Genomic DNA, 14,966 nt, shown 5'->3' on the forward strand with positions numbered 1-14,966 from the left:
ACCTTGAGCCTGGTGGGACGCGAACCTGCACAACTACATATGCTAGTTTTGTGGCTGCTCAGGAAATAGTCAGGCATGGGAAGCCGTTCACAGATGGAGAATATATGAAGGAATCATTCATTAAGATTTCATAACATCTATTCTCAGACTTCAAAAACAAGAGTGAAATTGTGCAGAAAATCAGAGATATGCCCCTCTCTGCGAAGACTGTTAAAGACAGAACCCTAAAAATGGCAGAAAACATCACCAGACAGCAAATTAAAGACATCAATTCAGCTGAGGCATACTCAATTGCCTGTGATGCATCCAAAGACACAGGTGATATTGAACAAATAGCGCTGTTCTGCCGATATGTGAACTCTGCTGGACCACAGGAAGAAATGTTTGAGTTGATACCACTGAAAGGCCAAACAAGGGGAGAGGACATCTGTGAGGCTGTCTTGGATTATTTTAGAACCAATGAAATCAACACCACCCACCTTGTGTCAGTGGCTACTGATGGGGCACCAAGTATGACAGGAGTCCCTTGGACTGCAAGGCGATCAAACCGGTCAGTCCTAGAGGAGATCAACCCTGACTGCTCTTTAGAAGGCCAGATCCTGAAGCTAAAACTCAAATACTTTGGCCACCTAATGAGAAGGAAGGACTTACTGGAGAAGAGCCTAATGCTGGGAAAGATTGAGGGCAATAGAAGAAGGGGACGACAGAATGAGGTGGCTGAATGGAGTCACTGAAGCAGTAGGTGTGTGTTTAAACGGACTCCAGAAGATGGTAGAGGACAGGAAGGCCTGGAGGAATGTTGTCCATGGGTCGCGATGGGTTGGACATGACTTTGCAACTAACAACACACACACACACACACAAAGCATTAGGCTTTATTTTCAGGGCATGTCCTATTTTTTCCACTGTTTCACTTCACAGCAGTGGCCCCAACAGCCCCGTCCAGCTAGACCCCACATGGCCACCACTGGCTCACTTCTTTTGTGGCCTCTCACCAGAGAACAGATGCCAGGGGATGGGTATTCTAGGAATGTGTGAATTGACGTCTTAATAGTAACACTTCCCCCCCCCCCGCCGCCAAAAAAATCCTGCTATTTATGGTCTTCCTGCCAAAAACAGTCTGCTTATTCTCTAATGGGAAATGTCACATTGATGAGCTGCTTCCTATTCTTCACAAATATGTTAAGACAGGAAATTTCATCATTGGTGGCATCATGTCTCAGATTTACACCCCTTCTGAGAAAATCACATTTATTAGACATCCTTATTAGACATCCTTCTCAAGATTTTAATGCGGAAGCTATGTAAGGAATTGCTGTTACTTAATGAGAGCAAATGTTCAGGAACGTTTTGAGACTTGTTGCACAGAATTGTACAATGAGACCCCTTTTCTTCTCACCATGTTCCAAATTAGTGCCTTTTAAAGACAATAAGCTAATAAACAGTAGGGGACATGGAAGATAACATCTTGAAATAATTCTTAGTATTAGTATTGAAATTTGATACACATGTTTTGCTGCATTGAATGAAAATGCTGATTCTTAAAATTGTTTCAAATGATGAACTATATATTTGATACTTTTCATCTCATTTTTAGGACCCAAGTTACTTTCTTGCAAAAAGTTCAAAAGGGGCAGAAAGTTTGAGACTTTCATTTCCTACTCCTACTTCAGACATGTCAAACACAAGGCCCGGGGGCCAGATCCGGCCCGCGAAGTGGTTTCATGTGGCCCGCGAAGCCATCCTGGAAACAGTGAGGGATCGGCCCCCGTTGCCTTGGCCCTGGCCCAGAGACCCTCCTCCTGCCAGAGACCCTCAGATCCGTCCCACTCCTGCCCAGGCCCCCATAGGCACCCTTGATGCGAATGATGTACAGCTGGCCATGCCCACCCAGTAGGCCATAAGCACTCTAGCCACGCCCACCCAGTAGGCCACACCCACCCTGGCCAAACCCACCCGGCCCCCTAAGGGCAACCACAATGCTGATGCGGCCCTCAATGAAATTGAGTTTGACACCCCTGGATGTCAAACCCATTCTCTTATTCTACCAGGTAGCATCATCGTAGCATCCAGTTTTGGGTTACTGAGCTGTATCTTTTTCCCCAAATGCTATATTATTTTGATTAGGTCTGAAATAAATAACGAAAGCCTTCTAAGAAGAGGAAAGAAGTAAAAGAAAAATATTTGAGGAATTTGAATTTAAAGAACAAAATTATACAAGATCTGGAGAATGGAAAAGTTTTCTCTACTATTGACATTTTTGGATAAAGTCAGTGGTGGGATTCAGCTGGTTCACACCAGTTCGGCAGAACCAGTAGCTAATTTTTTGTTGCCCAGGCCCAGAATGGACTTCCAGAAGTGTCATCCAGACAGAGAATTGTTTGTTCACATATTTGAATCCTACTACTGGATAAAGGTTAATATTCAGCTACAAGCTTTGTTTTGTTATTGATAGAAGATGGTAGACATCTGGCTTTTACCTTGCCTGATGATTATAACGATAAGATTCTAACACTGGGGTGTGTGGGGGAGGTTGGCACAGAGAATGGGACTGTTAAGGGACCTTTATCACAACATTATTCACACTGCATTCAGATTTTGAAAAGTTATTTGTTCAAGAGGATTATATACTGCCACTACTTGAAGACATAGATAGAAAGAGAAAGGTAAATGTTTCCCTTTCCAGTCATGTCCAATTCTAGTGGGTGGTGCTCAACTTCATTTCTTAGCCAAGAGACCAAACATTGTCCAAAGACACTTCTGTGGTTATGTGACCAGCATGACTATAAGCTGATATACACAGAATGCTGCTATCTTCCCAGCAAAGTGGTACACGAGGTCTCAGCAGTTAAAGATGCTGAGCTTGTCATCTGAGAAGCTGATCACCCAGGTTCAAGGCCCAAGTGCTGCATGACAGGCAGGAGCTCCTGTTACTTGCTCCAGCTCCTGCCAAACTAGCAGTTCAAAAGCACGCAAGCGCAAGAAGATAAATAGGTAGAAAGGGAGCAGTAAGTTCTTGAATATTCACCAATGGTGGTAGAATTAATGGAGGGGGGCATAACGACAGGTACAAAAAGAAGAGGATTATGAATTATATCCAGTACCCCATCTACTTCCTTTTGCAATATTTTTCCTATGTAAATCTGGCACCAAACTCCATCATTCAGCCCTAAAATATCATTAGCTTAGTGTGGCACAAAGACTCCCCAATTACTATTTGTTTTGGAACTGCTTCAGATTGTTCTGGCATGGAAAAGTTACAGTTCTTGGAAGCTAAGGAATCTCTTTCCCCCCTATGGAAGGACTCCTGGTTCACCCTTATCTCCTGTCTCTCAGGCCCTGCTTCACAAATCAGTTGCAAACTTTAACTGTAGAAATATGGGTGGCATGGAAATCCCAAGGCTGTTACAGTCTGTCTGTGATCCTGGATAAGCTATTTCCCAAACATATTTTTAATTTATCATTAGTATTATTTTTTAAAATGTTATATATTGCAACAATCTACATTTATCTTGTCAATGTGGCAATATACCATATATACTTGAGTATAAGCCGACTCGAGTATAAGCCGAGACCCCCAATTTCACCCCCAAAAACTGGAAAAAGTTGTTGACTCGAGTATAAGCCGATCCGCCGTTCTGCAAGCCTCCGCCGCCGGCAGAGGCTGGATTCACGCTCTGCAAGCCTCTGCCGCCAGCAGAGGCTCGATCCGCCATTTTGCAAGCCTGAATACACAGGAATACCCTGTGTGGCCGCGGCTCTCGGGGAAGCCCTGGCTGTCCGCTTCCTCGCTCCACGCTGCCATTCGGGGCCCGCGCGTTCCCCGGGCAAATCGCGGCGCCCAGCAGGCGAGGAAACACGCCCGCTCCAGTCGCCCCCCTTCCCTCAGGAGACACGAAGCAAGTGACCGCCCGGAGCTTACCGAGGACTTGCTTCGGTGCTTCCAGGATCGCGCGCACCTCTCCCAAGCCGCCGCCGTCCGGAGACCTGCCGAAGTTTGGGGAGGTTTGGGGAGGTGCGCGCGCACCTCCCCAAACCTCCCTAAACGTCGACAGGTCTCCGGACCTCCGTACCCTGCCTGCCTGCTTCTTTCCGCTGCAGAAAGAAGCAGACCTCCGCGCCGTGCCTGCCTGCTTGTTTCCGCAGCGGAAAGAAGCAGACCTCCGCGCCGTGCCTGCCTGCTTCTTTCCGCAGCGGAAAGAAGCAGGCAGGCAGGGCGCGGAGGTCTGCTTCTTTCCGCAGCGGAAAGAAGCAGGCAAGCAGGGCGCGGAGGTCTGCTTCTTTCCGCAGCGGAAAGAAGCAGGCAAGCAGGGCGCGGAGGTCTGCTTCTTTCCGCAGGGGAAAGAAGCAGGCAGGCAGGGCGCGGAGGTCTGCTTCTTTCCGCAGGGGAAAGAAGCAGGCAGGCAGGGCGCGGAGGTCTGCTTCTTTCCGCAGCGGAAAGAAGCAGGCAGGCAGGGCGCGGAGGTCTGCTTCTTTCCGCTGCGGAAAGAAGCAGGCAGGCAGGGCGCGGAGGTCTGCTTCTTTCCGCAGCGGAAAGAAGCAGGCAGGCAGGGCGCGGAGGTCTGCTTCTTTCCGCAGCGGAAAGAAGCAGGCAGGGCGCGGAGGTCTGCTTTCCGCTGCGGAAAGAAGCAGGCAGGCAGGGCGCGGAGGTCTGCTTCTTTCCGCAGCGGAAAGAAGCAGGCAGGCAGGGCGCGGAGGTCTGCTTCTTTCCGCAGCGGAAAGAAGCAGGCAGGCAGGGCGCGGAGGTCTGCTTCTTTCCGCAGCGGAAAGAAGCAGGCAGGCAGGGCGCGGAGGTCTGCTTCTTTCCGCAGCGGAAAGAAGCAGGCAGGCAGGGCGCGGAGGTCTGCTTCTTTCCGCTGCGGAAAGAAGCAGGCAGGCAGGGCGCGGAGGTCTGCTTCTTTCCGCAGCGGAAAGAAGCAGGCAGGCAGGGCGCGGAGGTCTGCTTTCCGCAGCGGAAAGAAGCAGGCAGGCAGGGCGCGGAGGTCTGCTTCTTTCCGCAGCGGAAAGAAGCAGGCAGGCAGGGCGCGGAGGTCTGCTTCTTTCCGCAGCGGAAAGAAGCAGGCAGGCAGGGCGCGGAGGTCTGCTTCTTTCCGCAGCGGAAAGAAGCAGGCAGGCAGGGCGCGGAGGTCTGCTTCTTTCCGCTGCGGAAAGAAGCAGGCAGGCAGGGCGCGGAGGTCTGCTTCTTTCCGCAGCGGAAAGAAGCAGGCAGGCAGGGCGCGGAGGTCTGCTTCTTTCCGCAGCGGAAAGAAGCAGGCAGGCAGGGCGCGGAGGTCTGCTTCTTTCCGCTGAGGAAAGAAGCAGGCAGGCAGGGCGCGGAGGTCTGCTTCTTTCCGCTGCGGAAAGAAGCAGGCAGGCAGGGCGCGGAGGTCTGCTTCTTTCCGCAGCGGAAAGAAGCAGGCAGGCAGGGCGCGGAGGTCTGCTTCTTTCCGCAGCGGAAAGAAGCAGGCAGGCAGGGCGCGGAGGTCTGCTTCTTTCCGCAGCGGAAAGAAGCAGGCAGGCAGGGCGCGGAGGTCTGCTTCTTTCCGCTGCGGAAAGAAGCAGGCAGGCAGGGCGCGGAGGTCTGCTTCTTTCCGCAGCGGAAAGAAGCAGGCAGGCAGGGCGCGGAGGTCTGCTTCTTTCCGCAGCGGAAAGAAGCAGGCAGGCAGGGCGCGGAGGTCTGCTTCTTTCCGCTGAGAAAAGAAGCAGGCAGGCAGGGCGCGGAGGTCTGCTTCTTTCCGCAGCGGAAAGAAGCAGGCAGGCAGGGCGCGGAGGTCTGCTTCTTTCCGCAGCGGAAAGAAGCAGGCAGGCAGGGCGCGGAGGTCTGCTTCTTTCCGCTGAGAAAAGAAGCAGGCAGGCAGGGCGCGGAGGTCTGCTTCTTTCCGCAGCGGAAAGAAGCAGGCAGGCAGGGCGCGGAGGTCTGCTTCTTTCCGCTGCGGAAAGAAGCAGGCAGGCAGGGCGCGGAGGTCTGCTTCTTTCCGCAGCGGAAAGAAGCAGGCAGGCAGGGCGCGGAGGTCTGCTTCTTTCCGCAGCGGAAAGAAGCAGGCAGGCAGGGCGCGGAGGTCTGCTTCTTTCCGCTGCGGAAAGAAGCAGGCAGGCAGGGCGCGGAGGTCTGCTTCTTTCCGCAGCGGAAAGAAGCAGGCAGGCAGGGCGCGGAGGTCTGCTTCTTTCCGCAGCGGAAAGAAGCAGGCAGGCAGGGCGCGGAGGTCTGCTTCTTTCCGCAGCGGAAAGAAGCAGGCAGGCAGGGCGCGGAGGTCTGCTTCTTTCCGCAGCGGAAAGAAGCAGGCAGGCAGGGCGCGGAGGTCCGGAGACCTGCCGACGTTTGGGGAGGTTTGGGGAGGTGCGCGCGCACCTCCCCAAACCTCCCCAAACTTCGGCAGGTCTGCGGACGGCGGTGGCTTGGGAGAGGTGCGCGCGATCCCGGAAGCACCAAAGCCTTGGCCGCGCACAAGTCCTCGGTAAGTTTTTTTGTTGACTGGAGTATAAGCCGAAGTGGAATTTTTCAGCCCAAAAAGTGGGCTGAAAAATTCGGCTTATACTCAAGCATATACGGTAATCAATCAGTCAGAATTGAGGTGGATGGGACTTTGGAGGTCTTCTAGTACAAGCCCCTGCTCAAGCAGGAGACTAAACAATTTGAGACAAGTGGCTGTCCAGTCTCTTTTTAAAGACCTCCAGTGATGAAGCACCCACAATTTCTGAAGGCAAGCTGTTCCACTGGTTAATTGTTCTCACTGTTAGAAAGTGTCACCTTAATTCCAGGTTGCTTCTCCCCTTGATTAGATTCCATCCATTGTTTCTTCAATTAGAATTAATTCAATTCTAATTGAATTAGAATTAGAATTAGAATAGAACAAAGAAAGCTCAAAACAATCTATATTTATCATGCCAAAATGTCAGTAAAAGAATAGAGAAAAGCTATATTATTATGTAGAAATATGAAGATGGCATTTAGGTTCTTTATATTATGGATACAATTAATCACTAAGTTGTATTATTTTTTATTTATTTATTTTATTTTAATTCCATTTATATCCCGCCCTTCTCCAAAGACTCAGGGCGGCTTACAAGCTTAGCAGTAGCCTTCATTCTATGTATATGCCTGCTTATTAGGGCTTTCACACACAACCCCAAGCGGCATTATTACAAAGTCAGCTTATTGCCCCCAACAATCTGGGTCCTCATTTTACCTACCTGGGAAGGATGGAAGGCTGAGTCAACTTTGAGCCTGGTGGGACTCGAACCTGCACTAATTGCAGGCAGCTGGTGTTACTTAAGGAGGCATCAGCCCACTGCTCCACCAAGGCTCTTTTAATTGAATTATTATGTTATTTTTATTTAATTATTTATTAGACTTTATGCCACCCATCTTGCTTATTTTTTTCCTAATTAGTCTGCTGATTTATCCTGGACTCTCTCTTCATAGATAATACTATAATTTCTATTTGTTGCTTTACATACCCACAGACTTGATTCTTTTTCCATTTAAGTAATCAAGGAAATATTTATTCTCCATAGTGTGATTGCTTACTTCTGGGGTTCTGCAAAGGAATTATTTCATTCAAACCAAACCAAGTTTGATTACTTTTATCTAGAATCAACCTATCTTACAAAACACTTGCAGTTTTAAATAACTGTCAGTTCAATCTATCCTATAATTATCAAGATCATCATGATGCTTTCATTCTTTCATTAAAGTGGGTCCTTGGGCTGCAGCAACACTATTAAGACTAAATTGTTCAAATAATCCAGCCTCTGCCAATTAGAGGTGGAACAACAAAAAAGACAAACATTTGCTTGACATTTGGCACACCCAACTTTTGCATCAACCTGTTTAATAAGAGAGTAATTATCCAGTTTTTATGATACTCAAATATCTTTAACTACTCCAACAAAGCTGGCAGAAGGACTTCTCAGAAATCAGATTCTAATGCAGCATAATAGAGGTGTTGATATCAGTATTAATGTTGCTAGGAATCCAGATTCTTCTTCCTATTCTTCATAAATATTACCATCCAGGGGAACTCAACATTGCTGGTATTATGTCTCAGAGTTATGTCTTTTTACATCCAATAACCTTTAAAATGGCCCCTTCACTGGATCTCTTAGATGATATCATGTAAGGAAGTTCTCAAAGAGAACGTAAGAGGTATTTCATTATTAGAGTTTTGTTCTGATGATATAATTATGCATAAATTGTAGTATGGCATATATTTTTCTAGATTACGTTGATAATGCTTAATCTACTGTATATCACTTTTATTTATTTTTAGTTAGGTACTACCCATCTTACGCACAGAATGATTCTGGATGCTATACAGTTAAAAGCATAAACACATTTAAAATGCAATACATCGGTAAAAGAAGCCAGGTAGAAACAAAACTAAAACAAGTTAAAATAAGTATTATGCCAGAAAGATAAAGCTATTTTATCTTGCCACTTGCTAAACATTTTTTTTTTTTGCCTTATGGCCAATCTGGAAAGATTTTTTTTTCCCTATGAAAATATTTCCTGATGAAGTCTCCTTTATAGTTAAATGGTTCTTATCATTTGGAGATTATTTCTGGTGTGCAACCAAAATCTGCTTTCTAACAATTTAAACATGTTTTTGTTTTTTTATCTTGTCTTCTGGAACACGTTTGAACATTTCAGCCATGTCTTGTACTGAATAAGCCTTCTGAGATATGAAGGCAACCAACAGCCATGGATAGTGCCTTGTGCCTCTTGTCATACCAAATATATTATTACCATTATCTGAATATATGTAGTTTCAGAGAACATACTTAATCAACTTTGGCTAGTCTCGCAATAGGTGTGTTTATGGGTGGGGTTGAACATGGTTAAATCTTGGAGGGAAAATCTAAGGTAGTTGATCTAACTAACTGCCTAAGGTGATTGGCGTGGGAATTCAAGAGAGAAAAAAAGTCCTAGAATAAGCATTACAATTTGAATGCTATAATGTTGTTAGAAAAACACTTAAGGATAATATAGGTTGAGTCAAGGGCATATTTATATTAGATAGAAGAGAGGTTTTTAAAAACACATACAGGAAAATGTATGACAAAACAGAGTTGTTATTGGGTTTATATGCAAAGAGAAATGTAGCACCTAACCTAAACCTAAACAGACAACCTTTTTTTTAAAAAAAAGCAACATTTATTAAAGATGTTTGCAACAGAATAATAACAATATAAATTTTGAATTGTCAAAAAGAAAACTAGGGAAAAGTAATAAAAAGTGGGGGGAAAGGATTTGAAAAGGAAGAAAAAGTAATAAAGAAGTGGCTTCGGATTTTTTTTAATAACAGTTATAAGTACATACTGTATATATTTTACCCCCTCTCTAAGCTTACATCATAATTTCCTTCTGTCCATAATATGCTATTTCTATTTATCAAAGCCATAAATCACCAGTTTATTTTCTTTTTCTTTTCCAGAAAAAAGTCCATAAGGGGTTTCCAATCACTAATAAAGGGAGTCATTGACCTTTCTCTAAGCAAACAAATTAAATTTGCCATCTCTGCTAATTCTATCATCTTCACCAATCATCCCTCTGCTCAGATATTTCAGGGACTTCTCATTTTTGTACATAATTCTTGCAGCAGAGATAATCTTCCATGTTTTTTTTTCTAAATGTGCAGTCCTGACAAAACAAATCCAAATGTTTAGCAAGTGGCAAAATAAAATAGATTTATCTTTCTGGCTATATATTTATGTTTAAAATTCCTTGTGTTTTTATGTATTTGAACCCAAAGTTTTCTGGTTTTCTAAAATCTACCAATCATGATAAAATGGTTCTTCTTGTTGTCCACATTTCAAACACAAATTTAGGGTACCTTTATACATTCTAGATAAAGATCTATTACATATTGCTAATATGGCACTTCTAATATAGTGATTTTTAAATCTACATTGACGTTAACTTTATTGAACCACAGAAAACTATGCCATCTAAACTACGTATTGTGCTGCCCTAAAATTATTTTATTTCTCAGCAACATGAACTCTTCCATGCAAACTAAAGGTTGGAAAATGCAACTTCAAAACAGGCAATGCCAAGTCTCTTCATTTCTTTGCATCTTGGAGAGCTTTTTATCTGTTTTTGATTCTTGCCCTTGCCATATGAACCTTTGCTTAAAATGATGTGTTGCCTACCAAAATAGATACTGTTTGAAACAAAATCATCATTCTAGATGATGGATTTTTTTTATCATAGAGCTTCTCTCCAATAATACATCCACTTTTGTAGGATTTTGGCTCAGAATTACCAACATATTCTGGCTCTGGCATTTGCAATAAAAGAAATCAATGAAGACCCACACATTTTGCCAAACATCACTCTGGGATTCCAGATCTATAACAGTCATTTGAGTGCAAGCTCAACTTATCTTGCCTCAATGGAACTTTTCTCTACCTGGAAGAAGTTCATTCCAAATTATAAGTGTGATAGCAGGAGTAGTGCAGTTGCAGTCATTGGAGGACCTGACTCAAATGTCTGCCGCCATATGTCTACCATTCTAGGTATCTATAAGATTCCACAGGTAAGTATTTTCTAGGTTCTCCTTGGCTTTCTTGATCACCAATTATATTTTCTCACTACTTAATAGTATTTCATTACTTACCGTAATTTTAACTCTTCTGTGTTCACGATTCTCTTTCTCCTATTTTTTTTTGAGTTGTTGATTATGCATTGCTATTTATATATGTTAATGATTACATTTTGGCAGTTCCAGTGTTGGATTTTTGTTTTGCTGTAATTTGGATTGCTTTTTTTAAAGGTTGCTATGATCATATTTGAGTTCATTAGATGAAGAAACAGAATATACATTTCTGGAATTCATTAAAACACAACTGAATAAATTTTGTTTTGACAGAAGCTTAACATCTGGAGTTTAAATATGAAGTGGACATTTGACTTGATTTCATGTTTTGAATACAAGGATAGTCCACAATGCAGAGTACAGTTTCACCTTGATCTAGTAAAGCGATGTTTTGCAAAAAGGATTATTTTCACTTGAAACAGGTTGAAAATAGGTGATGATAGATAGATGAGAGTGAGAGAGAGAGAAATGATAGATAGATTAGAAGAGATAGATATATAGATAGATGATAGATAGATAGATAGAGAGAGAGAGATTAGAAGATAGATAGATATATGATATAGATAGATAGATAGATAGATAATTAACAAATGAGAGATAGATGACAGAGAGAGAGAAAGAGATGGAACTGCACTTGACAAATAGATAATAATATCTCAGTAGATTTGCAAATAGTTAACAATTTCTCTTCTCTCTGATTAAATTTCTGACAATTTTTTTAAAAATATGCCATTTTAGAAAATGCCATTTATCTATTTAATTTAAGCAGATAAAATTATATTTGTCCAACACTGGAAAACTCAAGAAAATATAACAGTTGAAATGTGGATTAACATAGCCTCTTTAAGTGTCACATTAGAAAAAAAATGAAACATGAGAGACAGTCATCATATTTTTATCAAATTTATGAATTTTATAGATTTCTTCAGGATCAATAAGCTATATTATTATAATAGTTTATAGTGCATATGTGGTAAATTTGCTCTTTATTTACATGTTAGTATATTTTGTTCTTCTATTTTCTATTTTCTTTTTCTATGCATCTTGGATTTGTATTAATTTTTTTGCATGTGTGTGTATACATATTAATGTATTTTGCAAACCTGCTCTCCTTTTCAAATCTCCTTTAGCTCATGTATGGTTCTTCTCCAGCAATGGATAACAAATATGAAGAAGCTTTTGCTCAACAGATGTTTCCAAACTGGACTCATCAATACAATGGAATTCTTCACTTACTTCTATATTTCAGGTGGACATGGATAGGGGTGCTTTATGTTGAAGATGAGAATGGGGAAAGGCTTGTGCAGAAAGTCCTTCCCTTTTTTTCTCAGAGTGGCATTTGCTTCGATTTTATTCAAAAATTACCCAAGCACAGTTTTTCTAGTAACACCTTTAATCTTGTAGAAAAAGGGGTTGAAACCTATAAGATAACTGAGCGAAGCAGTTACAATGTCTTATTCACACACGGAGAACTGCAGACAATGCTCATTTTCAGAGTATTTATCGCACTTTCAGAATATGATAGATCAACTAAGGCTGAGAGTAAAGTTTGGATCATGACTGCTCAGATGGACTTTGCATCCCTCCCTTTTCAGAGGAATACAGGCATAGACTTCCTTCATGGTGCTCTCGCTTTGGCAATTCACTCTGAGGAGATACTGGGATTCCAAACATTTCTTCAGACCAGAAAACCTAGTTCAGAAAAAGAAGATGGTTTTCTCCAGCTATTTTGGGAAAGTGTATTTGGATGTTCCTTGTCTAACCAAAACACAAATGATGGACCTGAGAGGGCCTGCACTGGAGAGGAGGAGCTGAACAATCTCCCTGATTCTGTTTTTGAAATGAGAATGACTGCTCACAGCTATAGTATCTACAATGCTGTCCATACTGTGGCACATGCCCTGCACTTAATACATGTGATGAATTCCAAACAACACACCTTGTCAAAAGAGAAGAAGCTTCTCGATCAACATTCATGGCAGGTAAAACCAAAGGGAAAATATGTACACGTAACAAGTTTGAAACTACTTAGGAAATAAGGTGTTAAACTGGATGAAGATCTTTCTTCCTTTCTATTTCACCAATAGTCTTGCATGATTTTCGACTTCAAAGAATTTGGTGATGCCTATTGACAATATTTGCTGTTGTACTGTTTGCATGTGATTTCGATTTTATTTCTTATGTTAAATGGGTTAAATATGATTGAGTACAAAGAACCATTCATTCCAGATTCATCTAATGTTAACTGATTAGTAGAATATTTATTATGACGTCTACTTTAACCACTTAGCAAACATTAAACAATTCCAGCCCTAAGGGATGTCATGGTAGCTTGGCTACCTTCATGAACTATTAGGATCAAGATGGATGATCTATGCAGGGTTTCTTCCCCCCCCCCACTTTCTGAAGTTGAAGTTATTGAATGAAGGCTAGAGCTGAATTGCAATCTTAAGCAAACCAAAGACAGAGTCTTCTATTTTGGCCTCTACAAAGAAATATTAGCCATTTCCTATTATTATCAATAAAAATAATATGACCTGTTCACAGCAAATAAATAGATTAAAAACAAGAAAATAGTAACAATCATCACAGGGATAGATACTAACCAGCAGAATAGATTCTAAAGCAATAAGAAAGCATTTATTTTTTATTTCTTTTATTTTATTTTTAATATCTTGCCTCAAGAATCCAACTACAGTTAAATATTAACAAATAACAAATGAATAATGAAAATCAAGAAATGAAACATAAAATGAAAACATGAATAAAATAAATTTGTACCACAATATATTCATAAGGACAATGAAAATAATCTTTTACGTATACTAACTTAAACCTATCTACCGTATAGCTTTACTAAACATTTTGTACTAAAACACCCCTATTACCATTCTCAACAACTGTTTATCCCCTTCTTCCAAATGGTGTTTATTGAACAAACAAAATTTCAAATCCTTCTTATATACCTTTCAAAATATTATATATCTAAGGATATGTAGACCCAAAATAATGAATTTCTCCAAGCTGAAATTGTACTTCTTTGTGGAAACTCTTTATGGAGAAGTAGTTTTTTATATAGGAAATGAATAGGTGATGTCATTGAGAAGCCTTTGCTACAGGATCCTGGTTGATGAGACTCCTTTTGAAATAGCATCCTCAGCAAGGCCTGTCTCCCAGATCTTCCTAAAGTGGGAATGAGATATTTTTTTTGTTAGGATTCTGAACAATTACAAGTTGTATCTAATTACATGGATTCGGTATCTGTACCAACTTAGATATCTTTACAGTCATGGAGATTTTTTTGTTCAACAATGTCATGACAGATGTAGTAGACTATACCATGACAAGGTCAATTCAGCCCTGGATTAACTCCTGAAAACCCCATCCTGAAAGCTCCTCAACTGGAAAATCTGTCAGAATGACACAGAACAGAGCAATATGGAAGGTTTGTTATACTCTTTAAAAATGAGAGGCTGTGTGGTTTCGAAAAGGCTTTTTCAAAACATAAAGAAAACAAAGGACCTCTTCAATGTTTTGCACAGCCTTAACAAAAGAAGTAGCAATTGAAAGGTTCAGTAAAATTGTTATACTACTGATACTCCAAACATTGTTCATGGAATTTACTTTATACCTCTTGCACATGTTTCCCTCCCTCCCTCCCTTCCTAAAAAATAGCACATCCCCGACTTATTAGTTATCCTTATGAATTTTCTCCCTTTATATTTTAGTTACTGAACTTTCTAAGAAAAATTTCATTTAACAACAGTGCTGGAGAAAAGATATCTTTTGACCAAAATGGTGAAAGGATAGCTGCATTTGATGTTATCAACTGGGTGACGTTTCCAAACCAATCTTTCCTTAGAGTCAAAGTTGGAAAGTTAGTCCCACATGTGTCGTCAAATACTTCATTCATCATTAACGAGAATAATATTGTATGGCCTAGCAAGTTCAATCAGGTATGAGTTTGTTCTGAGTTTCCAGATCTTTTCACCAAAGAAAAAAATTGGATTGCACAGAGCCAGGCCTAACAATAAGCAGTGCTAACAATATGGTGGTGTGACTGGTGTTGCGGTAGCTGTTATGTATGCTAATTTGCAGCACACATTTGAAAATCCTTTAAACATTTAGAGACATGCACCATGGTGACATGCACCAATGAAACATCATTTTATAAAAATTGTCTTTAATTTCAAACTTTTTGACCACATATTCTCCCACTGATCCATGTATATATTACAACCAAAGAACTTAGCCCATTTTATCATTCCTTCTTTGACTTCTTCTGTTTCATATTTCAGTAAAAGTTCAGGCATCTTAGCAATAACATGTTCATCATTTGTACACAATTTCATTTCAAATACAGTCTTACATTGCTCAAAACCCAAAGTT

The 14,966-nt window shown here is 41.7% G+C and overlaps 1 protein-coding gene across 1 annotated transcript in view; it reads left to right on the top strand.

Moving 5' to 3' along the window:
• Positions 1 to 230: 230 nt before the first annotated feature.
• Positions 231 to 14,966, top strand: part of LOC310649960 (vomeronasal type-2 receptor 26-like) — a gene marked incomplete at both ends in the record, with an annotated part of 83,065 nt that continues 68,329 nt past the window's right edge. Inside the window, one exon of the mRNA XM_083378792.1 lies at positions 231 to 510. Within this exon, the coding sequence (XP_083234918.1) occupies positions 231 to 510 (280 nt within the window). The remainder of the gene's footprint in view (positions 511 to 14,966) is intronic.

This window comes from Vipera ursinii, assembly GCF_947247035.1.
Source record: "Vipera ursinii genome assembly, chromosome: Z".
NCBI classification, from domain to species: Eukaryota; Metazoa; Chordata; class Lepidosauria; order Squamata; family Viperidae; genus Vipera; species Vipera ursinii.